Source organism: Euprymna scolopes, chromosome 35 (genome assembly GCF_053919585.1).
Source record: "Euprymna scolopes isolate OS-2025 chromosome 35, ASM5391958v1, whole genome shotgun sequence".
Lineage (NCBI taxonomy): Eukaryota > Metazoa > Mollusca > Cephalopoda > Sepiida > Sepiolidae > Euprymna > Euprymna scolopes.
In genome coordinates this window covers 88,313,856-88,341,452 of record NC_136516.1, presented here as the reverse complement: position 1 = coordinate 88,341,452, position 27,597 = coordinate 88,313,856, and the positions used below count along the sequence as shown (strand labels likewise).

Genomic DNA, 27,597 nt, shown 5'->3' with positions numbered 1-27,597 from the left:
TTATTTATTTTGAAAAAAGTTTTACTTTTTATGAATATTAAAAGAAAAATGGGTACTCATGCAGAGAGTGATCCATGCTGAAATAATAACGTTATTATTTTAAAAGCCATTCTTAACATGGGGAGGGGAGGGTGTTTTGTACCTATTCTGTACTTTAACCTTGCAATTGAATAAAAAAAACATATCATAAAACTTTAATTAACCGTGGAAATACGATTTAAAAAATAGCATGGATCACTCTCTGCATTAGCACCGAAAAATGTTACTAAACATTTATTAATAATTTCTCACTTTTACAAACATTTGATTTTAAATTTCTTTTTAAATGACGACTTTTATCGACTTTTTTTTTTTTTTCTCTATTTTCCTCTCACTTTCTCTTTTCTATTTATATATCTTCCTCTCTATCTGTCCATCTCTAATCCCTCATCCTATTTTAGTCTCCTAAATTAATTACAGTGAATAAGGCATTGTCAAAACATGGATAAATCCTATTTTAGTCACCTAATTTACTGACTGTGAGAATAGAAGTTATTTGGAAATTACTGCTACCTTGAACAGCACCAGAAGTAACTGGTAAAACCTTTTTAATTAAATTGATTTTGGCAGCCATTTGGTAACAAAATGACATAGCCTTAGCCCTTGCTGCATGAGGAATATCTGCGACCTTGCTGCCAAGTAGAAGAATTATTTATTCTACTTTAAAACATTCAATTTTTCAAAAATCTCATGTTCGACATCTCCCAAACATCCAATATGGGGAAAAATATTGCAAAAATGCAAACTTATTGTTTAGGATGAATGCACAATGGTACGCAAAAAATCACTTGAGGCTCTTGGGCGATCCTTGCAAGATTTGTGTGGCAATGTCAGACCATTTGGGAATGCAGTAATATTGCTTGCAGGAGATTTCAGACAAATGTTACCTGTTATTCTTCAATCAACACCAGCAGATGAAATAAATGCTTGCCTCAAATACTCTACTTTTTTGTTCCATGTGAAGACATTAAACTTAACTCAAAATATGCATGTCCAGTTGCAGACTGTTCGATCCGCACAAAAACTTTTGCATCACTTGTGGGAAATTGGGTACGAAAAAGTGCCAGCTGATCAGAGTTAAGGGCAAAATTCTTTGACTTTTAACTTCTGTAATTTCTGTAATTTTATTTCATCAAAAGAATAGTTAGTTTAAAATTTTTTTGCAGATATTCAAATTATAAGAATTCCATTTGACTGAGTGAATGAGCTATTCTTGCAGGTCAATACAAAGATGCCCATGAACTTAACGCTATTATTCAATGTAAAATTCCAAGTGAGGTAGTCAAATACAAATCCATCGACACTGTTGTGAAAGTAGATAAAGTGGTTAATTATCCAACAGCTATATTTGCCAGGGATGCCACCGCATGTATTGCAACTGAAATTTGGTGTACTAATTATCATGTTGTGAAATATAAACCAATCCAACCTTTGCAATGGCACATAGCTTGCAGTAAAAAAAAATTAACAAACAATATCATAGAAACAACAATCTTAACAGGACCTTTCACAGATGAATATATCTTCATTCCATGTATTCCTATGATTCCACCGGATACATCATTACACTTTAGCAAATTGCACTTTCCAATTTTATTGTCATTTGCAATAACCATCAACAAAACACAGGGAACAATCTTTACAATTGTGGGCCTTACAGTTACACACTGACTGTTTTTTCACATGGACAATTTATGTTACGCATTCAAGAGCCACCAAACCGGAAAATCTCTATATCAGCTAAGAAAATGGAACAACAAAAACTGTGTACCCATGCAAAATGGAAATTTAAACCTATAAGAAACATGCTTTTTCTCATTTTGGAACTTTTTCCATTGCGCCAATTTGAGCCACAGCAACGCGTGGCAGGGTACAGCTAGTATGTATGTATATATATATATATATATATATATATATATACTAGCTTATGAAAAAAAGAATTAAACCCTTCACTTAATCGTCAAATCAAACATTAAAAATACATGGCTAAATATAGTTTATTTAATCCTCTCCAGGCCTCCGTACTAAATTGTAAAGTATCATTAAATTTTGATTTTTTTTTTTTTTTTTTTTTTTTTTTTTTTTTTTTTCCGCTACACAAGTCCATAGAGTGATATAAAAAGTTGGAATTCAGATATGTATATTATAATATTTTTGCATATTCTTATAGCAAATCATCCTAAATCTTATGTAGACGGAAAAAAAAAATTATTTGGTTCAAAAACCTTTTAAAAAAATATTTTAATGTTTTACCAATCAAGACAAAAAATGTCGGTGAATGTTGTGGTTTTGGAAAATTTTAAATTCTATTAAAAATAGTAGAAAATGTTTTGTATTATTCTACTTTTCATATAAAATTCAGGCTTTTATTTTTCTGGAAAAAAAAAAGTTGCTCAAGAATAATGAATTATAATAGATTTTAATTCGTTTTAAAAATAACTACTTGTTTATTTTTCAATTTTTTGGCTATGCCCATATTAACTGAAAAAAAAAATATATGAAAAAAAATTTTTCCATATTTTGCCTCACCCATTAACGCGATCTTATCAAAAAAAAAAATGGTGGGGAGAAATCTTAGATTTTTCTTTTTTGTTTTTTTTTGTTTTTTTTTACATATTAAAATATACTGGAATGATGAAATAAAATATATTTAATTTTGGGGGGTCACAAACGTTGCCGATTTATACAATTTTTTTCTCGATTTTTTGGTAAAAAAAAGAAGTTGAAAACTATTAAAATTATTTAAGTTTTACGAAATTTTTCAAAATTATTATTTACATGTGAGTTTTTATCTGTAATTTCAAATGATTTACAAATTTGAAGTCAGCCACTGTGAAATTTGCTGAACACGCCACGGGGAGATAACTCCATGTAAAGCGCCAATACCCCCTCCCCATCTTTAATTCTAACTTTTCTTCCTAAAAATCAAACCTTTGGCTTGGTATCATAACAAATTGTTTTTTTGCTGTAAAAAAAAAAAACTACTTGATGGAATTAAGTGAAATTTTTTCAGAGAACTTTGTTCCATAACAGATACGTGCGATATAACTTCTTTTTTTTTTCTTTTTTTTTTTTTTTTTTTTTTCTCCGATATTTTCATTTTTTTAATGTCTTAACTAAACTGTACAAGTACCGTTTTTTTGTTTTTTGCAGGATTATTTTATCATGGAAGCTGCAAACTGTGTCCTCAAACTTGAGAAAATTCTCCAAGAAAATATGGAAATAAATGAAAACATTTGTGTTGAGAACTTCTCAGAAGAAACCATTCCTTTATCAAAAAGTAAGTCAAATGATTTATCTCTCTCTATATATAAAGTTGTGTGTGTTTTTTTTTGTTTTGTTTTTTGCAAAGTTCTCAGAAATCAAGGGGTCCCCTTATTGGGCCTATCACTTGATCTTTATATGAGATGCATACATATTTGAATATTCCATTGAAACACTGAGTTCATCAAGAAGTTAAAAACATAATTTTCCTTTCTCCAATTGAACATTTAAATATGTTCTTACCGGATTCCAGGACAAGAATTCATCTATTCTGGTGGAGTATCCAGCTTCGTGTTGTTATTTGAGGTAACATCACTTGGAGTAGGTGCACCATCTATATATATAAAAGCGAAAATGTTTGTGTGTCCGCTAAAAACTTTCGACAGACAGAACAAAAATTAACAAACTTGGTATCATATTGAAGCTCCATCCTTCGTCCGAAAAATTGGCCAAAAACGTTAATTTTTTCACCCCTGAAGTCAACAGTTTTGGGGGGGGGGGGGTCAACAAAAACCGTCCTCTCATGATAAGATCGGTTCTACGCATGCGTCAGATGACGTCATGACCTGATTTAGTTTAAATATTTGAAGAACTGACACAATTTCATGTACGTCGTGTTAGGTCAATTGGTTAGAGCATTGGTTCATTATATAAACGTTTTTGGGTTCGAATCGTGGTGTGAGATTTTTTTTTTTTTTTTTTTTTTTAACGATTTTTTAAATTTTAATATTGAAGCAGTGTTATTTAAGCCATTTTTCACGTAACGTTCGTTTTTCTGTTTTTTTTTTTTTTTTTTTTTTTTTTTTTTCGCTTATTCTTAGGTTTTCATTAACACCCCCACCCCGACCGACCACACACACCCAAAACCACCCGGGTACCCACCGATTTTTTTTTTTTTAATTTTAATATCAAAACAGGCTTATTCAAGCCTTTTTTTTTTTTTTTTCTTTTTTAAATTTTAGTTTAACGTTCGTTTTTCTGTTTTCTATTTTGTTTTTCGATTTTTACATTTAACATCGTTCGTTTGCCTTACGTTAGTTTTTTTTTTTTTTTTTGCGATGTTTTGATTACCCACCCCCACCCCCCACTTAAGTTTTAACATTCGTTTTTCTGTTTTTACTTTGCTTATTCTTAGGTTTTAATTAACAACCACACGCACCTCCAAACACTCGGGCAACGCTGGACCCTTTTCTACAGGGTAGGGGTAGCTTTTTTTCGACGATATTTTTGAAAGTCATCGCCTCTTTTTGATTGTCTAGCCTTAATTTAAACTTACGTCAATTCCATTTTGCGATGGGCACAACAGCTAACACATCAGTTTTATTTTTTATTTATTTTCATTTTTTTCCTCCGTCGCGGTACAGGTTCGAGCCGTCTTGCTTACTACCATTTTTTTTTTTTTTTTGTTTCTCCACCAACACTCTTACACACAACACCTCCACTTGCTTTTCTGCCTTCGTGTCATGGGTTCGAGCCTAATCTATTAAAACTTTTTTTTTTTTTTTTTTTTTTTTTGCTAAACACACCCCTACAAACACCTGGGCAATGCCTGGCACCTAAGCTAGTGTACGAAATAAAGGGCGTCATTTGCACTGCAACTGATAAGGCTGAACTACTTGCCTGGCAATTCGCCATCAACTCAACCTTAGATCACAAACAATTCCTAAATTTCCCTATGTGGGTAGAAGCTATACTTGATGATCTGAAAATCAGAATTACCCCTTTTCATGTCCGTGATATCATAAAAAATTTAGATACCTTCAAAGCGTGGGGTCTTGATCTCATCCCTGTTATACTAATTAAGAAATGCTCAGCTGAGCTGGCCCCTGTACTTTCCTTACTCTACAACAAATGCCTTGCTGAATCTTGCTTCCCTGACAGCTGGAAAATTATCTCTGTGGTACCAGTGTACAAGAATTCTGGTGAAAGAACTCATCCGCTCAATTATCGCCCTATCAGTCTCCTCCCCCTCTTTGCCTAACCCTAACCACCTCATAAAAGCTGATCCTTTCTTTGACCGACAGTATGGATTTAGGCAAATCTGTTCTACTGCAGATATTTTAACGGTTATCTCTGAACGCATATACCATGCACTGGATAAAATTGGAGAAACTAGGGCTATAGCCCTTGATATATCCAAAGCCTTTGTCAAAGTCTGGCATGACGGGTTCCTAATTAAAATTAAATCATACAGTGTTATTAGACGAATGTTAAATATAATTAGATCCTTCTTAGACGAGAGAAAAATCCAGCTTGTCCTTAATAAATGTACTTTGAAACATTCTGATTCTCTCCTCTGATCTTGATCACGTGGTGCAATGGGGGAAAAATTGGCCGGTTACTTTTAATGCATCTAAAACCAAGCTGCTATCTTTACATCATCAACGTTCTGATCCCTATCTGGCTCAATTGAAATGAATGACCCTTGTCTTGGGGAGGCTCCATGTTTTGACAAGCTTCTGGGCTTGACCTTTGTTCCTGACCTAAAATGGAACACATACATCAAATCCGTTGGCAAGGTTGCTGGAAAGAATGGCGGGATCCTTCTATCGATCCAGTAAATATCTACCTGCGGATGCAATTCTTTACTCATATAAGAGCCAGGTACGTCCAAGGATGGAGTATTGCTGTCACATTGAACAGGAGCTGCTAGTAAGACCTTATCCTGCCTTGACAGAGTTCAAAATAAACTTCGTAGCCTAGTGGGGGATGCCCTTTTCTCTTCCCTGCAACCTCTTTCCCACAGAAGAGACATTGCGAGCCTGTCTATCCTTGATAATTATTTTCATAATTCCCCCCGCTCTTTATCTGTGCCTAAGCCTAAACGTAGATTCCATGAACAAAGCTTCTTTCTTAGAACTGCACCCCTGTGGAACTCTTCCATTTACCTGTTTTCCAGCTGACTACAATATGACTGTCTTCAAGTCCAATGTAAACAAGTTCTTGATGATCCGTTCCCCTTAAGTAGTCCAATTTACTAAATTTACACTTCTAACGATTACTATGATATTGTCCTTTTGAATACTGTACACTCTTTAACCTTTATCCTCGAGTGGCCTCTGGGCCTTGATAAGTGGTGATTCCTTTGTTTAAAAAAAAAAACAAAAAAAAAACAATATTAATGTGGGGATGATCCTTGGAACTTTATTATTCCTGATATTCATGAACAGCTTTCCTGATAGCATTGTGCCTGAGATGGGTATATTTGCTGATGATACAATGCTCTATAAAAGACATGAGGGGAAAAACGGATGTACACTTATCTAAGGCAATAGCAGAATCCTTTAGAAAGTGACTTGCAATAATTTGAGGCCTCTAGTACCTGCGGCTTTTAGTTTCGGAGGAGATCGAACTTGAAAATATAGAGACAGACAAACAAACATAGCTGTTTATAGATTAGATTACTTTTTTTATAGATAAATATTATTTTTTATTGTTTAAAAAAAATACAATGGTGCTTATTCAGATTGACACTTATGGCAATAAACAAAAATGAAGAAAGACTTTTATTGTATTGATCGTTGTAGTTTTTTTGTATTTGAAAAATCAAATTTGCCGTTTTTTTTATCGATAGATGAAGACTGAAGCCATTTTAATATTCTTTTTTGTCGTCTTTTGTTTTTCTAAAAGATGGAGAAATCAAACGACCCAAGAATGGTTTCATTAGATATGCCATGGAACATCGTACGAAAATGGCTTCCCTGTATCCGTATCTGGAGAACCGGAGCATTTCTTGTTTGCTGGGATCAAAATGGAGAAAGCTGACTGAACAGGAACGGAAACCATATGAGTAAGTTCAAGATTGCATTCTTTGTTAACGAGTTTAGAAAAAAACATTTTTAGCAATAAGGATGACCAACGTACGGCAACAATGACCTATTGTTTGTTTACAAGTGGTGCACTGAATCCTAGAGATAATAAAAGAAATATGTCTTCTCGTTCAAAAAGAAAGAAAAAAATTTACTAATTTTTATTAAAATTAGTGAGTTTAAGATAATTTGTTCAAGTCACCAGTTGTCGACTAAGAACGTCGCACTTCTTTCCCAGTAGTTAGATCCCATGACATGTGAGGTCAGTAACACAGGTTTTATGTCAGTTTTCTGTCTCCTAAATGGGTTAATCACATTAAGTGGGGTTACCCTCATGCCTGGGTTCTAAACCATATATTTCTACACCTCTGCTTAGAGATTTATTTATATAGTAAGTGTTTGGAAGCTTTGCAATCCACAGAGAATTAAAAAAGTGATAAAAAATTCAAATAACATAACAAATTTTATCAAACGCAAGATAAGTTACTCTTCTACCTATCTAGAAACGTTTGTGGTAGTTTTACTCACTTTGAAACGTTTATTTGGTTCCGAAAAACATAGTGTCACATGTTAGTTGAAAACAAGAAAAATGGCTGCGAATTGACACGTTTTTAAAGGACTTGCCACTTTTAATTTGATAAAGTGGGGGGGGGGTCTATTTTTACTAACTTATAAACACTTTTAAAAAATTTCTTTTACACCCTTCCCTTCTCCTCCCCCCCCCGCCCCCAAGAAAAAAAGAAACTAATTTATTTCCCATTGATTGATTGTCCTGAAAAGCTAGAATGAATTCCCCCTTCAAATTTGTTTTCTACTTGTGTTTCACATTTTATCAAACAGGGAAGAATTTAAAGAAGATATGAAGACTTTACGGGAGAAGCACCCAAACTGGATGTACAGCACATCAAAGCAAAACCCAACAGATAAGGATTTGAATAACCTTTTGTTGCCGTCACGACTTCGACCACGTGATAAAATAAAAAGAAAGGTAATTCTATCTCCACAACATTTTCATAGCAAGTGCTCAACTGAACACTTCCCCCTCTCCTCCCATGCAAAACATTCATAGCAAACACTCGTCTGGCTGCAACCACTGTTAACAATTCCCCATGCTCTCTATTTGTGTTTAACAAAGTTTTTTCCTAGCGCTGCTCGCCTGTGGAACTCTATACTGTGGGATTGCTTTCCAGCTGACTAAAACATGTTTCCCCCACTACAGATCATTATGCTGTTGTCTCACCAATTACCTTACACTCAGTAATCTTTATCCTCGAGTAGCTTTCATGCCTTGATAAATAGTGACTCCTATGTAAAAAAAAAAAAAAAAAAAAAACAATTATTGTATATACTTGTGTATACGTCACATTTTTTGGAGACGATTTTAAGTTTATTTTTGAGGGTTTGACTTATACATATGGAAATGTTATTTTTAAACGTTAAAGAGCGACTCAGCACTCGATCATAACATAGAAAACGCCATCTTATTTGTGCACTCGGTACATACCAGTAATCCTAGTAATTAATCGCACTCCTTCCGAACCCCATTACAGTGTGTTTGACAGCATGTAAGCACGTGCGTTTTTTCAGTAGGGGGCTGAATATTAATTACAATAGCTCTTGCAATGTTCTCTCTCTAGATGTGGCTATAGGGCTAAGTTTGATATGATATATTCGGTGATGATATAACTTTTTTCTTTTTTTTTTTTTTCTTTTTTTTAGTAGGTTATGAAATGTAGTGTTTACGATATGTCATTCTCCCCAAAGTTCAACAAGTTTTAATAATTTAATGACAATTATATAATGAAACCATTTAATGGCACTTAACGCATGCGTTCATATTATTACAGTATATTACAGCTCATGCTATGTATGTGTTTACGTTATTGTGGTACATGACATAAATTATGTCTAAAAACAATAACTGTGTCTGGAATCTACAGCATGTCATTGATCAGAATGTCTGATTAGCAACGTTTGCGTTTGGTGCATGTAAATGTGCAGCCGTGTTGGTTCTATATATGAAAATCGAATAGACCACACTTGCGTAAATGCAGATGTTATCGCTTGCAGATGCCCAGAAACAATTTATAATGTCTTACAAAACAAAAAAAACACTAAAAGGAAATTATCTGTGCAAGAAAAAGCCATGAAACGGGCCTTTTTTTTTTTTTTTACATTTTCACCCCAAACAAGGCACATTGCAACTTTGGTGTAGGGGGCTACTATCAGGGGGAAACATCTACTGGGGTACTATGTAGGGATTTGGGCAGCAAGATGTTGGTTCATGTTGCACTTGAACTTATGCATGTCAGTACAGTTGGGGAAGCAGTGACCTGGAATGGAATTCCAAAGTCTAGCAGTTCTGGGGAAGAAACTACTGGAGTAGAAAGATCTTTTATATCTAGGGATCTCTACAATGTGGGGATGGGATTTTGCAGCTTGTCGGGTCTGTCGAGGGTGTTCACGTCGTGGGGGCACAAGTGCTTGCAGTTCATCAGAGCATTCACCATTAAAATACTTGTAGAACAGGCAGAGGGATGCAACGTTTCGACGATGGGACAGAGGCTGAAGCTTAGATGCCAGTTTAGGGCCTATCAGATTTGCGACTCTCTTTTGAACCCTGTCAAGGAGCGAGAGACTAGTAGCCGATGCACCAGCCCAAATATGACAGAAATACTCCATACATGGGCGAATGGTGGCCTTATAGAGGTACAGGATACTTTTTGGTGTTAGAAGTTTTCTAGCACGGTAGAGAGAGCCCACCTTCCTTGCAGCGGCCCTGGCAATGCCCTCGATGTAATTGTTCCAACTCATGTTTCCTGTGAACGTTAGGCCAAGGAGCTTGAAAGACGTACTCTCAGATAAAGAATCGTTGGCCATTGCTATTGGTGGTAGAGAAGGTTTCTTGTAATTATTGAATGAAACCAGTTTAGTCTTGGCGGCATTGAACGTGACCATCCATTTTTGTCCCCATTCCACTACTGATTGGAGGTCACCCTCTAGTGTTTCTGCCATTACTTTAGATATATGTTCATTTGTTTTCCTGTCGTGCCTACTATAGAGTGTGGTGTCATCAGCATATATACCCATCTCAGAGGCAATTTTGTCGGGGAGGTCATTTATGAATATCAGGAACAGCAGAGGTCCAAGGATAGATCCCTGGGGCACTCCCACATTTATATCATATTTAGATGTACGACCGTCAAGGACAACCTGGATTTTTCTCTTATCTAAGAAGGATTTAATTATGTTAAGTATTCTACCAGTGATACCGTATGATCTAATCTTCCTGAGGAGACCCTCATGCCATACCCTGTCAAAAGCCTTAGATATATCTAGAGCTACTGCTCTGCCCTCTCCCGCTTTGTCCAGTGAATGGTATATGCGTTCAGAGATTACAGTGAGGATGTCTGCCGTGGAACAGGCTTGTCTAAATCCATATTGTTGGTCGGTCAGAAGTTTAGCATCTGTAAGGTGCTGGACTAGAGCATGGTTAATTAAGGTCTCAAATATTTTGGCAAAAAGTGGGAGGAGGCTAATAGGGCGATAATTTAATGGGTCAGTTCTTTCGGCAGAATTCTTGAATACTGGTACCACAGAAGCAGTTTTCCAACAGCCCGGAAAGCAAGCTTCATTAAGGCATTTGTTGTAGAGTTTGGAGAGAACTGGAACTACTTCGGCTGAGCACTTTTTTAATAGCACAGCTGGGATGAGGTCGGGTCCACATGCTTTTGAAGTGTCAAGGTTTTTTATGATAGCATGCACCTGAGCAGGGGTGATTTTCAGATCGTCTAGCGTGGCGTCTGTCCGCATAGGAAATTGAGGTAGGGGGTGGTTTAGAGGGTCCAGTGTGGAGTTTGAGGCAAACCGACTGGCAAGCATGTTAGCCTTTTCGGTTGCTGAGCAAAGAACCTCGTGATTGTTGGTTAGTGGAGGAATTGTTGATTGCCCATTATTTACTACACTGTTGTAGATTTTCCAGAAGTCACGAGTTCCTAGTTTTTGTGCTTCGATGCGTTTTTTAGTGGTTTCCGTAAATTCCCTCTTAGCTGTCGCTATTTCTTTCTTAACGTTACTTCTAGCTTCTATGTACTTCTGTCTGTTTGAACTGGACTTATGTCGGTTAAACCTGCGGAATGCATACTGCCTTTGAGCAATGGCAGTTGCGCAAGTCGAAGTAAACCATTGGGGAGAGTGGGGCTTGCTATAGAATTTCCGCATGGGAACATGCGCTACGATTGCAGTTTTGAACCATTCAGTGGTCTCGGTTGCACACTGTTCAGCAGGAAGAGAAAAAATATTTCCCCATGGGGCGTCTCTGATAAGATCTCTGATGGCTTCCCAGTCAGCCTTTTTATAATATCTCGTTGTTTTGAGCACTGGCTCTTCAGTTTTGGGTCTAGAGTTTAGGGCGATTTCAACCATTTTCACTGCATGATCAGTGTTCCCAAGTGGGCTGTCAGCTTTCGTTACACAATCATCAGGAACTGTGGTCAAAAACAGATCTAATAGTGATGCATGTTGTTCTTCCTGATCAGGGAAACGGGTTGGAAAAGTAACAATTTGCGATAGGGAGTGAGATACAGAGAAGCTATGAGTTGCGCTGCCTGCTGCATCTATGTAAGTAGAGAATCCAAGCCAGTTTTTGTGATGGACATTAAAGTCACCAAATACATGTACTTGGGCGCTAGTGTCGAAGGAGAGTGCTGTGTCTATGCTGTCGGATACTTTGTTTATTATGGTGCAGTCTTGGGTCGAGGGAGAGCGGTAGAGAAAGTAAAAGTAGCTAATGTTGTGTTGCATGATTAGTCTAAAGCACATAAAGGCTTGATCATCCGTTTCTAGGTTTGTTTCTCTAGTCAAGGGAAGGGTATTACGAATGTAAATTCCAAGTCCGTGCATATGTCTGTCAGAGTCCTTACGGCAGAGTGGGAGATATCCAGGCATGTTAAAGTAGTTATAGGGGATGGAGGAGTGTAGGTTAGTCTCACTTAGTGCTAAGATATACGGGGTATTTGTAATGCTTCAACATCAGCTAAATTAGTTCTAAGCCCACGGATATTTGTGAATGCAAGCCTCAAGGGAGAAGGCAAGTTGGATTTGTTTGACCCTAAGCCTGGTTTAAGCTTATTTTTAGATTGTACTGTCATCATATCTTTTAACGAGTTTCAGTTAGGTTAGGGGGAGCCGAACAGGAGGTTATGCAGAATATCACACATGCATCACAAGTAGACCATCAGCTGACCCTCCATCAACTAGGATTGTGGCCTCAGGAAAGCCCACCAGGGATGAGTGCAGGGTCCCTTTCCATGCGCGCCATGGCACTGCAAACATCCCGATATTATACAACTGTTGATGGAGCAGCCGCTCTAAGCGCTACCAAAGAGTTAGGGCTCCTGTACTACCAGTCGGAAACAGCAGCCAGTAACTGTCAATCCGGTACCCTCAACCCATCAGAGGATGGTCAACCCAATCTAATTGCTCAGGCATATATGGTACTCAAGCATTCTCAAGTGCCCAGCTTTAGGGGTGGGGTGTGTCGGGAGTGGGGAAATGGCGTTCATTGCCCTAGACAAGAAACAATCTACCACTGGGTGTTTCTGTCGAATCACTATGATAGTATCTCTGCGCCTGACTAATAGGCAAAGAAGGAGTATGGAAGCTGGGCGATAGGCAGGACCTATCTACTCCTTAAGCAATTTAGGTTTGCAAACCGGTAATTTGTTTGAGTCACCAGCTCTAGGAAGGTTGTCATCCAAGACTGAAGAGGCCTCCCTCCTCTTTGGTTTAGTTTCAAAGTTTTCCTTCTCCTAGACGGATGATCTGGAAAGATCTACTGGGTCCGTCACCACTGAGAGGGTTTGCTCCGCGCCTGGGTTCTAATCCAGGTATTTCTGCGACCCCGCGTGGTTAGTTAATGTTATTGGGTTAGTTTGTAGAGGTTATATATCTGCTGAAAAGTTAGTTTGTAGAGGTTATATATCTGCTTAATAGTTACACTCCTCAAAGTGAATTAGGGACATTGTTATTTCATTGTTACTGGATAAAGGGGTTGAGTAGAGCTCATGCAGTGTAAGCAACTATGATTGTAAGGAGGCTTGTTAGGAGGAGATAATTTAATTTGTCTAGAATCTACAGTCGACGTATACACAGGTAATACCTAGAATGACACAATTTTTGGTCTTAAAATGCACATCAACTTATACACAAGTATATACACTATGTAAACTTTTTCTTCATCTTCATCATCATCATCATTCCCTTCTTCCTCCTTTAACATGCTAAAACTAACTTCCAAACTAATCTATCTCTGGCCAGGTCTTTATCTTTCTTAAATCCATTTTCCCTTCTCCCCATGTTTTCCTTAGCCTTCCCCTACCAACATCCTGCTACCTCAATTGTTCTACATCTACTAACCCAACCACTTCTATTAGTTCTTTTGATGATGTGACCATACCATCAAAGTCTCCCATTCTGCATACCTGTAGGGAAACGTGCAACTTGCCTAATTAGCACGTGTGCATAATTCAACGGGTCGATCGTGGAATGAAATGGATGAAGAAGAAACAAAAATGGCTGCCTTATCTCTTTATATGCCTGCAATGTGACCACCCGATATGCAAATGAGATGCTCCTAGTTGAAGATAAAAGAGGGTTGATTTTTTAGAGGGACGTTCATTTTGAAGTTGGATTTCAAAGAAATAGGTTGAATTAGCAGAAGTTTGTTGGGAGTTGAGAGAAGGTGCGTTACGTATACAGAAGTTGGAAGTTTGGGCAAAAGTGTTAACCTTACCCAGGAAATTATTGGTGTGACGGGTGGAAGAAATAACACTAAAGTTATTGAATTATAATACCTCTCCTCATATTGCTGGGATTTAATCTTCCTCTGCTGTTAAATAATGGAAGAATTTCCTTGCACTTTTTCTATCCACTCCAAACTTTTGAAACATGTGAAGGGCGTTTTGTAAGTATTTTAAACTTTCACCAAACAATTTAATGAACAAAAATAAAATTGTAAGATTGTATTTTTTAAAGTGCGAAACATGTGACATTTTATATAAAAATAAAAGAGACATAGGGGCAGCAATTTGCTTTTTGTGATGAGCTCAGTAATGAGCTGGAAAGAAAATGTGTCACATGTTTCCCACTTTACAAAATACAATCTTACAATGTTATTTTTGTTCCTTAAATTGTTTGGTGAAAGTTTAAAATACTTACAAAATGCCCTACACATGTGTGATGTGTGTGTGTGTGTGTGTATATATATATATATATATATATATATATATATATATATATATATATATATATATATATATATATATAAAACCATCAGGGGAGATAATCACTGGTTACTTCCTGTTCAGGGGAGATCCTCCCTTGGTCATTTCCTGTTCAGGAGAGATCACCCCTAGTTACTTTCTGTAGTCAGGAATAGACAACTCTTATACCTAAAAAAAAAAAACTTGAAAATACTATTTAAAAAAATTTTTAATGGTTCGAATTATGCATAAATATGTTTAAAGGTTCAGAATTACTTTTGAAGTTTTAAATGTGATCATCATAATAATAATAATAATGCTGCTGCTTCTTCTTCTTCTTCTTCTTCTTCTTGAATCCAAAGATTCTATTATTGGCATTGGTTTTCTTGATATTTTTCTAGTCAGAATTCTTTCACAAATGGCATTGTATACTTGCAAGAGGGACCACGAGAAGGTTGCTAAGATCCTAATTGATTTTGTGGGACAAACTTGGAACACCCATGTCGTTTACCAACGGACCCCCATCACCTCCTGATATAAAAACAAAAAAAAACATGTCGATCTAAAAAAAAAAAACAAAAAAAATTAATTAAATTAAAATCGTTGACTCCTAACTCTTAAAATCACACTGCACGAGTTTCTTCTTGTGCTCCAATGTCGTCATCATCATCATAGTAATAATTTTAACATCCAATCCTTCTGAATTTTTTGAGATGAGAGCTGATTGTTTGTATTACTTGTTTTCATTAGACTATTGTTCTCATCTTGAGTGTTATTTGTGCAATGTTTCAATCGATGTAGCCTCCGATAATTGTAAGGCATTTTGGTGACCATCTTGAAAAAGAAATGAGAAAAGTTGCTGGCTCCATAGATGGTTTTGTATGCTTGGAGTTGTTTTTGTGGTTTTGTATGTGTGAAAAAGATTTGGTTGGCAAAGGGAGGTAACTTTAATAAACTAGACAGGGGATTATTATCTCCCTTTTACTGTTGAACTTTTAAGGAGGCTTTGTACAATTTGTTTTTCTTTTATAATTAACTAGTCTTTGTACAATTTGTTTTTCTTTATAATTAACTAGTCTGGGTTCTCGGTGTTGCCCAGGTGTTTGGAGGTGTGTGTTGAGCAAAAAATTAAAAAAAGTTGTAGTAAACAGGCAGGTTCGAACCTGCATGACGCGAAGGTAGGAAAGAAAGTAGAGGTGTGTGTACGGCAGTTGGTTGAGAAAGAAAAAAAAAAAAAAAAAAAACAGGAATAGTAAGCAGGTTGAAACTCGTAACACTCCAGAGGAAAAAGAGGTGAGAAAAAAAAAAGTGTCTTACCGATGTGCCTACCGTGGTTGTGATGTCACGGGCGATCGAAATAACGCCTTTTAAGCGATGTTGTGAACACGAGGGTTGAATGACTTGCCAAAAACGTCGGTGAAAAAATCGGCCCTCCCTGTACAAAAGTGCCCAGCTGAGAGTGAAGGAATTGATATTTTTAGCCAATTTTTTTTATATTTGTCGTCCGAAGGGTCGAGCTTCAAAATGATACTGATCTCATGAAAATCCGTCACCTCTGTCGAAAGTTTTAGGCAGATATACATGCATGCATACATACATACATGATGATTGCAACGTCTTGCCAGACGAGTGCCACTCCCTCGGACACTTCAAGTCCATGACCCCAAATGCCCGAGGGAGTATCTATACAAAGATGATGTTACAGAGTCTTAGCTTTGTACAACAGCTAAATCTCTCTCTCTCAGTTCAAAATGTTGAGATCCAGCAACAAGCAAGAGCAAGATAGTCAACAACAAATTAAACTGCAGACCAGCTTAATGCGGGTACTGGTCTCCCGCTTTATGGTTTTTTAAATCAGAGATTTGCTTCTCCTAGAAAGGTTGCCTTCACCGCGGCTTACGGGAGCCCTCTCCACTCCAACACATATGCTAGTTGGCCGTTGACCCTGAAAAAGGCTTCATTCGCCCTTTGAAAGGTTTTGTTTTTAATCCTTCAGGGAGACAAGCTGCCCTCCTCACCAAACATGTCTGGTGGGGGAACCAATTTAGTCGCCGATGACCCAACCATGAGGCAGGTAGTACTGGGTTACATGGTACCAGTAGCATATCACATGACCTGACACAATACATACATACATACATTTAAACAGACAGGTGAGATTTATACTGATATCCATGCTCGCTCTGCTTGGTAATTTTCTATTTTTATCATATGTGCCGCTTCATCTTCATCTTGAATCCCTGTCAATTATTTTAACCTCGTTCCATAAAGGGTGTTCCTTTTTATTTCCGTATGTTATCAGATATGCAATAAATAATTTTTTGAACCATTCATTCACTTGTTGAACCATACATAGCCCTGTACTTTGAAGACCAGTTTGGCTGACAAGCCATAAGAGTAAGAAATATTGTTTATTGAAAGGTGACTTGAAAGTACAATTTGGTGGTAAAGGGTTAAGGACCTCCTGATTGGCTGCAAACCTCCGTATAAAAACCTGTTCTCTAATTAAGGTGATCCATATTATGTTATTACATTTTTTAAGATCTTTATAATGTATGTGCCCCCCCCCTACCCGGTAACGAACCAAAAATATCATATTCCAAAAATCACGTAAATAAGAAAACAAATTTTGTGGGTAACCAAGAGCACCTGCCTTGTCCAACATTTTGAAAAAAAAATCTTTTTTTTTTTTTTACAGAGATAACTCACTCTTAATTCAAATTTTCAAAAATGATGCATACAATTAATGCATACACATTTCCCATTAATCATTTAAAAATGATTTTCTTTATAAAAATAAAACTATTTGCTCAATTCTTGGAATCTGATATTTTCTTTTCATCATGGGTACAAATTTTTCTTCATTTTTGTCGTTTAATATAGGGAAATTCTTAACAAGAACCAAAATTTAGGATAAGCAGAAAGGAGCCTGTTTTCCTTATCCTCGATGAGTTGCACAACCGAGGCTTGAGAGCTTCTTTTATGCTACTTAATCTGTGCATTTCTCAGGGATATTAATGAAATCACGAGTACAACAGGTCAACCTCCCATTCCTGCGATAATGAAACGACAACAAATAAAAAAATCTTTGCCATAAAAATTTAATTATTAGAATTGAGTTGTGCATTTTTAAATGCCTTTTTTTTCTTCTTCTTCTTTTCTTTTTTTTAAGGTTTTTCCTGATTATTTTGAAGAAATTGAATTGAAGTCATCAGTATGCAATACAGGATGCAAAAGAAAACGGAGGTCAGTTTCTCTCTTTCTCTCTCCCCCTCCCTTATAAAACTAGATTTATACATGTTCTTGTTCTCTTTTCCGTAAACATGTCATGAACTCGTGTCAGTGATCTGTGAGACGTGTGGCATGTAGCGCCATCTTGTTGGAAAAAGAATTGCATTTTGTCTTGTGGTGTCAGTTCGTCGTTAGCTCGAGTTACTTTTAAGTGGGCTGCTCAATCCGAAAAACAAATTGGAAAAAGATTAGAGTGATCGGGATACTTTTAAGTGGGCCACTTAATCTGAAAAATAAATTTAGAGAAAGATTGTTCGGGATACTTCTATGTGGGCTGCTTAATTGGAAAAAGAAATTGATTAGAGAAAAAAGCACAAAAAACTTCAGTTCACCGCAGCAGCGTCATTCGTCAGTACTTTCTGTAGACTCGTTTTCACGTCTGTCCTGTCTGCTCCAGTGGCCTGTTTTTATAAAAGACAGTCGGGCTACTTTTAAGTGGGCTGCAAAAATTGAAAAACACTGATTAGAGTAAGAGATCGGCTACATTTAAGTGGGCCGCTCAATCCGAAAAAGAGATTGGATATATATCGGGCTACTTTTAAGTGGACCACTCTGTATAAGACCCTGTGCGTGTGTAGCATACGTGTGTGTTTGTTGCTCTCTACCATCATGTGTGAACTAAGATTTTGTTTAATGTATTCATTCAGTGATTGTACCATCCGTTTTGTTCATGATTTTGCAAAGTTTAGCTTACCTCTGTAAGACCATCAGTGCCTAGCAATTCATTTAATTATGTAATCTGTTTGCATTTGTATGCTTATGTAGTCTGTTTGCATCCGTCCTGTTACCCGCCACAAGGGAAAAGAGAGACAGAAAAGGAAGTTGATATCACCAGCTATGGGCTGAAACATGCAACCGCTGAAAATAAGGGGCGATAACCGTATACATTTCAAACTGAAAATGTTGTGCATTGTGTGCGTGTGTTCGCTATGTGCGAAACTTAGTCGAGTTTTTAAACTAATGTGTCTCTACAGATGTACTTAATGTGACCCTTGCCCAAATTTATACTCGTTAACATAATCTCAACTTACTGGTGTAGGGTCTCAATGTATAACCAAATGGATTTTAATGCCGTTTTGCTTGATTTTCAAACTTGAGGTTTATTTAATTTTTCTGTTTTGTTTTTAACTTCAACAGAAAGAAGACGACCACAATAAGAGCCAAAGTGAAAATAGAAAACAACAGCAACAACGGTGATGACAACAAGGATTTCATTGATAAATCCTTCTTTGACACCATTTTAATGCCGCCAACTATAACTGGCGACACAAAGAACGAATATTCTACCGAGCTTGACGAGAAATGCAACCAGAACTTGAATAACAGCTTCCTGTTGGATTTGGAAAATGAAATTTCTAAATTGATGCTTGGTTATTCAACTTATTCGTTTTTTAAGTTGATTGACGAGCTGAACCCGCCACCTGAGAACGATCTCTTGTTAGAAGGGTTTGACCAGCTGACCACATTACCTCAAAATGATTTCACTAAGATCAAAACTGAACTGGTGTAAAATATTTTTCCTTGATTTTTTTTTTTATTTTTTATTTTTTTATTTTTTCACAGGAACAGGAATATTGGGGTATTGTTCAGAATTTCCTCTATATTTAAAGAAAAAGAAAACAAACAAACATCTTTATGGTGTAGGTACTAGTGTTGGAACGATTAATTGGAATCGGAAAAATCGGAACTTTAAGAAGTATCGGAATCGGAAAAATTTGTATCTATTTTCCAATGCCAAAAACGATTCTTTTAATTGTCCTTTTTTATTTGATTTTGTTAAAAGCAAAATCTTTCACTGCTAGTAATAAATACTTATTGATTATCAGCTGAAATCTGATGATCATCCTAACCCTAATCCCTCACAAGTGTGTTTTTTTTACGCATGGTTTTTTATGATGATTGGGGGGGAAAAAATCTACTTCATAGTTAAATATTTAGAGATTTATGAAAAATCTGAACCGGGATTTTAATAAGGAATCGGTAATTGTATTGGAATCTGGAAAAATGTTGAAATCGTCCCGCCACTAGTACAGGGTGTCCCAAAAAGAAGCTGACGGATTTTAAATTTAATTAACTTCCTCAATATTTAAGTTATGCTTACCAATTTTCATATGTAGGTAGATGACCCTCCCCGTGATTTTTTGATATATAGTAAGATATCATAGTCTACTTATTCTAATTTTATTTACACAACTTAATACAAGGTATGTTTTTCACAAGATCTAATTTTAGTTATGAAAAATGATGTTACACAAATGTCCACCATTTCCCTCTTCATGAAGCATTCTATGAAGAGATGATCGAAAGACCTCAATTTGACTTACTCTTCTTCTTACTGATGTGGATGGATCCTCGGCCACACTCTCTGCTAATCTGACGATTCTCATCACTTCCTGCCATACGGGGTCTACCAGATTTAGAGAGGTCACATACAGACCCTTGCTCATGAAATCGAGCCACCATAGCTTTTATTGCCTTGGGAGTTGGGGAATTTCTTGTGTAGGAAGTTTCATCACAACTCTCTTTAGTTTCTAATATTGACTCATTCAATCGAAAATGCAACTCTACAATAAATATCCGCTTCTCGGTAGTGTATTGACTCATGACGACCTTGGAAGGGTTATTCTAGATGATCTGAAAAAATATAAAAAAAATTAAGAAAGTTATGAATTTAAAAAAAAAAAAAAATTTACCATCAGCTTCTTTTGGGACACCCTGTATGTACCCATGACGGAACAAAATGTCCATATTCCAAAAACCACGTAGATTGATTTAAGTAGTTTTATTTTTATAAAGAAAATCATTTGTAAACGATTTTAAGTGAATTATAGGAAAATCATAGGCATTACAAGGTTGATCTCACAAGTTTGAAATATTGTGGAATTATCTACCCTTGTTTCTTAAAGGTAAAATTTAATTTTTTAATTTTATTTAAAAATGAAACGATTTGATCAATACATGTAATTTTTAGAATATGATATTTTTGTTTACATCATACAGATTGTTTTTTTTTTTTTTTAATATAGCAGGAATTCTGTTTGTTTTATTTTTTGTTTGTTTGTTTTTGTTCTTTTTCTCTCAATTTTTCAATTTCACAAAAAAATTTCAGTTTACCGAAAAATTTGAACAAAACGTACCATTAGCGTGCCATAACTTCAGTCAATAATTTTTTTAATGAGATAAAATATTGGCACTTTAAAAACATTGTTTTTTATTTGAATTATAGAAAATAGAAAACCAAATGATTTTTTTTTTTTTAAATAAATTATTGATCCACCAACCTTAGAATTCACCTTCGTTTGTCTTAAAGAATGACTAAGCTTTCGACTTTAACAAGTCTTTATCAGGTTTTGATAGTTTTAATTTTGTAAGTCATCTTTCCCATCAGAAATATAAAATCCCTTGTGGATAGTAGTCTATGGAGATGTTAATCGTGGTTGGTATTGTATTGATCCACACATGGCTATGTGAAATGGGTTTAGAAAGTCAAATAATGATTTATTTTTTTTTCTAAAATAAATTATTTATCTTTAATAATGAACAAGCTTTTGACATTCAGGTTCTGACATTTTTTTCTTTAATTTGGAAATCATTTTTAATGTTTGTAAATTTTTAATCTTACTAATCTTGAATAATTTTCTAAATCTTAAAAAAAAAAAAAGCCAAAAACTTAATTTAAATTCTGAAGGATATTTCCTACAAAAAAATATAAAACATAAATTTACAAAAGAATTTTACTTTAAAAAATTATTATAATTTTATAAATTTTGTTATTAAAGTCATTGAGAATTTTTAAAATCTTTATTTAGGATAAAAAAAAAAATAAGGCAGAAAAAATTAAATTAAAACGTGAATATTTCCTACAAAAGTGTATTTATTAAGAAATTTTAAACTTTTTTATTTTTTTATTTATTTTTTTTTTATAATTTATAGTATGTTCATTTATTAAAAAAAAATATGGCAGAAAATATTAATCCATAGTATGTTCATTTATTAAAAAAAAAAAATATGGCAGAAAAAATTAAAGTAAAATTTGAATATTTCCTACAAAAGTGTATTTAAGCTTTTTTTTTTTTTTTCTCCAAGTTATTTTTTCTTTTAATGTTCATAACGGTTATTAGGAAAAAAAATTAGTAATCATTAAAAAATAATGATAATAACCATTAAAAAAAATTAATTATTAAATATAATGATAATCATTTTAAAAAAAATAGCCATTAAAAAATTTTTAATTGTTAAAAATAAATCAATTTTAATAAAATTTTAATAACGGTAAAAATAACTTATATTTTTTTTTTTATTAATAATTTCATAATGGTTATTAAAAAAAAAAAATTGGCTTTTGTCCAGAATGCCCCCATTAATGCAAGTGGCTATCATCTGAGAAATTATGGATATGATAAAAAATCTTGTACATTCAAAACTTGAAAATAGGAAGTACCGAAGAAATGTTGAAACAAATTTTTACGGAAGCCACTGGAAAGGAAAATGTTGTGGAGCGTGTGATGAGAGACTTTATGTTTGTTCATTTTACAACGTTTGACGATGCTGTGATTGACAATGATAAATCATATCGTACAAATTTAGAAAATTCTAAAATAAAAATGGGGTTTGCAAAACCAGTAGGAAAAAAAGGCAAGTAGAAAATTCGTAAATTTGAAGCTAAGTTATTATTTTCTGAATTCATTACTTAATAAGCATCGTAAACGTGTTTCATACTTTTTTATTCGTATCTTAATTTTCCCAAATATTTTATTTTCATTCTATTTAAACCATTTAACTATTATTTTTACTTGGACAGAGTTTGTAATTAAACAATGTTCCTATTTACTATGCCTCCCCACGGTCATTTTTTAACGTGGAGAAAAGGTACAAAAAATAAATAAATTGTCTCAGTCGTGAATGACTATTCCTTCACTGAAAGAGAACAAGAAATGGAAGTGCAGCATCTGAAGAGTAGATACTACACTTTGATCTTGGCCAAACCTACATATATTTACTGAACTAGTGTAAAATATTTTTTCTCAATTTTTCATTTTCATAATTGATTTTCAATTCATCACAAAATTTGAATAAAAAAATAACATTAGCATGCCATAACTTCAATTATCGTAATTCAGTCAACATTTATTTTTTTAATAAGATAAAACATTGACAGTTTTAAAAAAAAAATTTATTTGAATTATAGCATAGAAATTAGAAAACTAACATTGATCCTTTCCCCCCCCCCCCAAAAAAAAATTATTTATCTAAGCTTTCAACTTTAGCAGGTTCTGACATTTCTTTTTCTTTTTGTAAATCATCTTTCAATGTTTGTATAATCTTAAAAAGTTTGTCTATTAGTAAATTCGATGATAATTTTTAAAATCTTTATTCGGAAAAATGATAAGGCAGAATAAAATTAATTCAAGATTTAAAAGATACTTCCTACGGAAGCAGAATTTTACTTCTAAAAATTTATTCTTCATTTTACAACGATTGTTATTAGATTCATTTTTAATTTAAAAAAAAAAGATGAGGCAAAAAAAAATTAATTTTAAAAAGTATTTCCTACAGAAGTGTAAAATAGATTTTTTTTTTTTTTTCAAGTTATTTTTAAAAGTAATTCATAGTATTTTCATAAAGGTTATTTTATAAAAAAAAATTTTTTTAATATAGTGTGAATTCTGATCAGGAACAAAAAATATTTTTCTCAATTTTTCAATTTCACAAAAATTTGTTTTGGTTTATCACAAAATTCGAACAAACGTGAAGTTAGCGTGCCATAACTTCAATCAATAATTATATTTTTAATAAGATAAAATATTGGCACTTTCAAAAAATCGTTTTGTAGTTGAATTATAGTATAAAAATTAGAAAACCCAATAACGATGTGTTTGGGGTTTTTTCTCTGAAATAAATTATTCATCTTAAAAAATGAACAAGCTTTCGATTTTAACAAATCTTTATCAGGTTCTGACATTTCTTTTTGTAAATCAACTTTCACGTTTGTAATGTTTTCATCTTACAAAGTTGCTTTTTAAATTCATTGATAATTTTTCAAATTTTTATTTGAAGAAACAAAAATTAGACAGAAAAAAATTCATTTAAATCTTAAAGGATACTGAAGAATTTTATTTTAAAAGAAAAATTTTTTCATTTTAGAAAATTATTAAATTCATTGATAATTTCTTTAAAAAAAAAAAAATTTCTAAGGAATTTTTTTTTATTAATAGTATTTTCTTTTTTTTTGTTTTTTTAATAGGACCTACCCACACATATATACACATACTTTATAAAAAAAATAATATCCTTATGTCAAAATTCAAACAAAAATAACTTATATTTGGTTCGTTATCAATTTCCTTTTAATAATATCAAGTATCTAACAGTTTTTTATCTTACAAAGTTTGTAATTAAATTCCATTGAAATTTTGGAGAATATTTCTTACAAAAATCTCTAATAATTTTGCTGGAGAATTTTACTTTAAAATATTCTTTTTATTTTGCTTTTGGTTCACTGCTTATCAAGGTCCACACATCACTCAACCTCGACGATTAGGGTTATGAGTGTCACAAAACACCATGATGATCATTAATGGTGGAACTGGGGAAACGTTTTATTATATAAGAGGATGCCTCAACAAAAAACTTGTTTACATTAGACTTGAAACCGATCATGTTGTAGTCAGTTGGGAATCAGCTCCACAGTATTTTGTTGCACACACGGAAACAACTGGAAATCAAGGCCCGGAAGCCACTCGGGGATAAAGGTTATTGCATGTACAATAATCGATGAGATAGTATCGATTCTGTGACTAACGAAGATAAGTTAGATGGTACAAATTTAGAAGATTCTGAAAAAGAAGTGGTGTTTGCAAAAATATATATATATATATATATATATATATATATATATATATATATATATATATATATATATCATTCCCCCCCCCCTCTCTCATTGCAACCATTAAGAGCAGCCCCCTTGGAAAAAGGGACAGATCATTTGACCACAGATCATGCTGTTTAGGAATAGAAAGAACAAGTGCTCAACTAAGTTTCAATCTATGGTCATATATTGCCTACCCCCCCCCTCTCTCTCTCTCTCTCTCTCTCTCTCTCTCTCTCTCTCTCTCTTCCCCCCCACCCTTGCCCACAAAAATCGTCTAGCTACAACCACAATCAACAATGTTCCATGAACAAAGTTTCTTTCCTAGAAATCTCTATACCGCAGTGCTGGTTTCCAGCTGATTACAACATGATCGCCTTCAAGTCTAATCTAAACAAGTTCTTGTTGAGCCATCCTCTTAAATAATAAAGTTGTACTAAATTTCCACACTATGCTGTTGTTTCACTGACTCCCTTACATTCCTTAGCGCTTATCCTCAAGTGTTTTTCAGGCCTGGATAAGTGGTAATGCCAATTTTTTTTGTACCTTTAATAACTACAGAATATTACAATTTTTTTTTCGCTGACACAAACGAATTGTACGATCTGCAGGTCGGACAATTTGTCTGTGTCTGCCAAAACAAATTGTAATGTTCTTTATTCATTAAAGATAAAATAATAAAGATTACTTTTAGCTCTACTTTGGTATTGAGCACTTTTTGATCTCATTTTTTATTTCATTACATTGGATTTTACCTTGGATTATATATATATATATATATATTTCGGAAATTTGAATTATAAAATTGCTGAAGAATTTTTTGTTTTATTCTTTTAATTTCATTTCATCAGATCATTTGTAAAGAAATTTCATATTTATTTTTGTAATTATTTCAAGTTATATACGTTAAAATATATTGAATCTTTTTTTGTGTTTTTCAATGTAAAATTTTATGATTGTGGTTATCAATAAATGCATCTATATATAAAGTTTTTGTTTGTTTGTTCAATGTGGACATGCCTATGTGGTCACTCACGGTGTCCATGATCGTCTTACATGTGCCAGTCCAGAGTCATCCGTTGATCAATTTAGCAAGAAAGAGTCGTCATACCAAGCGAAACCAGAAGTCCAGCTTATAAACAATCAAAATTACAAGGTGCCTTCAATAAGTTTCCAGACATTTTTGTACAAGCATTTAAAATTGTTGTAGACTTTTGAAAGTTCAGTATGTTATTGCTATACATCTTATGAAATGACTGACTAATTTTTATGATTTCAAGTTCAAATGAACAGCTACAGCAGAAATTGGAATACATCCTAATAAAGCCTGATTGTCACAGCTGGTGAATTTCAAAAATGCAATCTGGATGTGAGGAAACTTTAGGAAAACGATATACAATAAACTTGGAAAAATACCACAGAAACGTATGGAATGCTTCAGACTGCTTTTGGACCAGCTTGAATGAATCAAGCATCAGTTTTTTAAGTGGCATAAGAGATTCAAGAGACGATTAGAGGTGTAGGAGGAGTAAGGAAATCAGAACACCAGAGTTGATAAAGAATTTTATGGATAAGGACTGTCGTTTGTCCATAGAGACAATGCAGTTTGATGTCAGTATGGGAACTATACACATGAAGAACTGAAGATGTGCAAAGTTTGTCCGAAGGGTGCTCCATTCTTGTCACAAACTATTTGACTAAGATGGGCATCAAGACAGTTCCTCACATTCCCTCTAGTCCAGACTTTGCTCCTTGTGACTTTTAGTTACTCCCTAAGCTCAAGGAAAACGTTAGAATCTGTCGTTATGAAGCAATTGAGGATATGAAAGAGGCATTGACACGCTCACACAAAAGGACTTTCCTTGGGCCGCCCAGAAGTTGTTGGAACGGTACAACAAGTACATTGCAGTCGGAGGAGATTACTTCAAAGGGGACTAGAGTTTCATATGTGTACTATCAATAAAAGTGGCTATACAAAAAAAAGTTGGTCCTGGATATGACCTTAAACTATATCCAGTGGTGAGGCCCCAGCTTGCGGGCTTTGGGGAGTGTGGAGCCACCCTTTAATTGCCATTGCTCCCAGGTCCGGAGTGGTAGTACCTGTTAGGGTCCCAACTATGGGTTAAATAGAAACTGATATGAGAAAAATAAATATATTTGATTAAAAACGTTTTCTTCAAAATCACTGGATTTGGCATTAAATAACCTGAAAAAGGTTGATATACCATAAATCAAAAACAACCCACAAAAAAAAAGTCTGGAAACTTAATGAAGGCACCTCGGATGTTTGTTGTTTTAGAGTTTACGAGAGGTATCTGTCAACTTTATTGAATGTCAAGACGTGCAACATCACATGACCTAAGACACACTATTAACAAAGCCTCTTCCGGGGGAGCATCAAGGAGTCCACCCTGTCTGAAGAGGCACAGCGGCAGATAGTTTGAGCACCGCTCCTAGGACTAACACTTGATTCAGCTATGCATAAAGTTTATATCCGAGGACTCTTGAGAAATCAATGCTGTTTCTTCTTGTACTTCATTGTAGCTGCAAAATAAGTGGCTGTTTCGTAAATTACGCCATCTTTCTTTCAATAGTGTTTAAAATAAGTTGAACAGATGTGATATCTGTCACACAAAAAAAAAACGCTCTGCTACCAATGTTAGTTCACTTAGTACGTCCCACGACGTTTGATGAACACATGTTACTGATAGCCAGACACCATATTGAATATTCACTCGAGACAAGGGAAATAACTAAATATGTAAAAGAAGACTACCAAGGGCGATAACTCTTACTTTAACACAGTCTTCCAGGAATTGCATCTTAGTATTTTTGTAGATTTTGTTTCATTAGACCAATTGCCCAGTCATTCTTTAGGTTTTAGGGTTTGTGCTTTTGGGGCACGACCTAATAAAATAAATAATTCAACACAAGCGTCTGAAACAACGAACACAACGACTTCAATAAATGTAACAAAGAAAAGGTTTATTCAGGCGAATGTTCACAGGGAGATATCCCTGGGTAAAAACTGGACTCTGACCACCCGGTGCTATCGCGGTAG

The 27,597-nt window shown here is 34.6% G+C and overlaps 1 protein-coding gene across 1 annotated transcript in view; it reads left to right on the top strand.

Annotated features, from left to right (window-relative positions):
* Positions 1 to 21,511, top strand: part of LOC145259990 (uncharacterized) — a 38,448-nt gene extending 16,937 nt beyond the window's left edge. Inside the window, exons 2-6 of the mRNA XM_080117995.1 lie at positions 3,193 to 3,319; positions 6,934 to 7,093; positions 7,953 to 8,100; positions 17,547 to 17,620; positions 18,803 to 21,511. Of these exons, the coding sequence (XP_079974121.1) occupies positions 3,205 to 3,319; positions 6,934 to 7,093; positions 7,953 to 8,100; positions 17,547 to 17,620; positions 18,803 to 19,175 (870 nt within the window). The 5' untranslated portion in view covers positions 3,193 to 3,204 and the 3' untranslated portion in view covers positions 19,176 to 21,511. The remainder of the gene's footprint in view (positions 1 to 3,192; positions 3,320 to 6,933; positions 7,094 to 7,952; positions 8,101 to 17,546; positions 17,621 to 18,802) is intronic.
* The last annotated feature ends 6,086 nt before the right edge of the window (positions 21,512 to 27,597 follow it).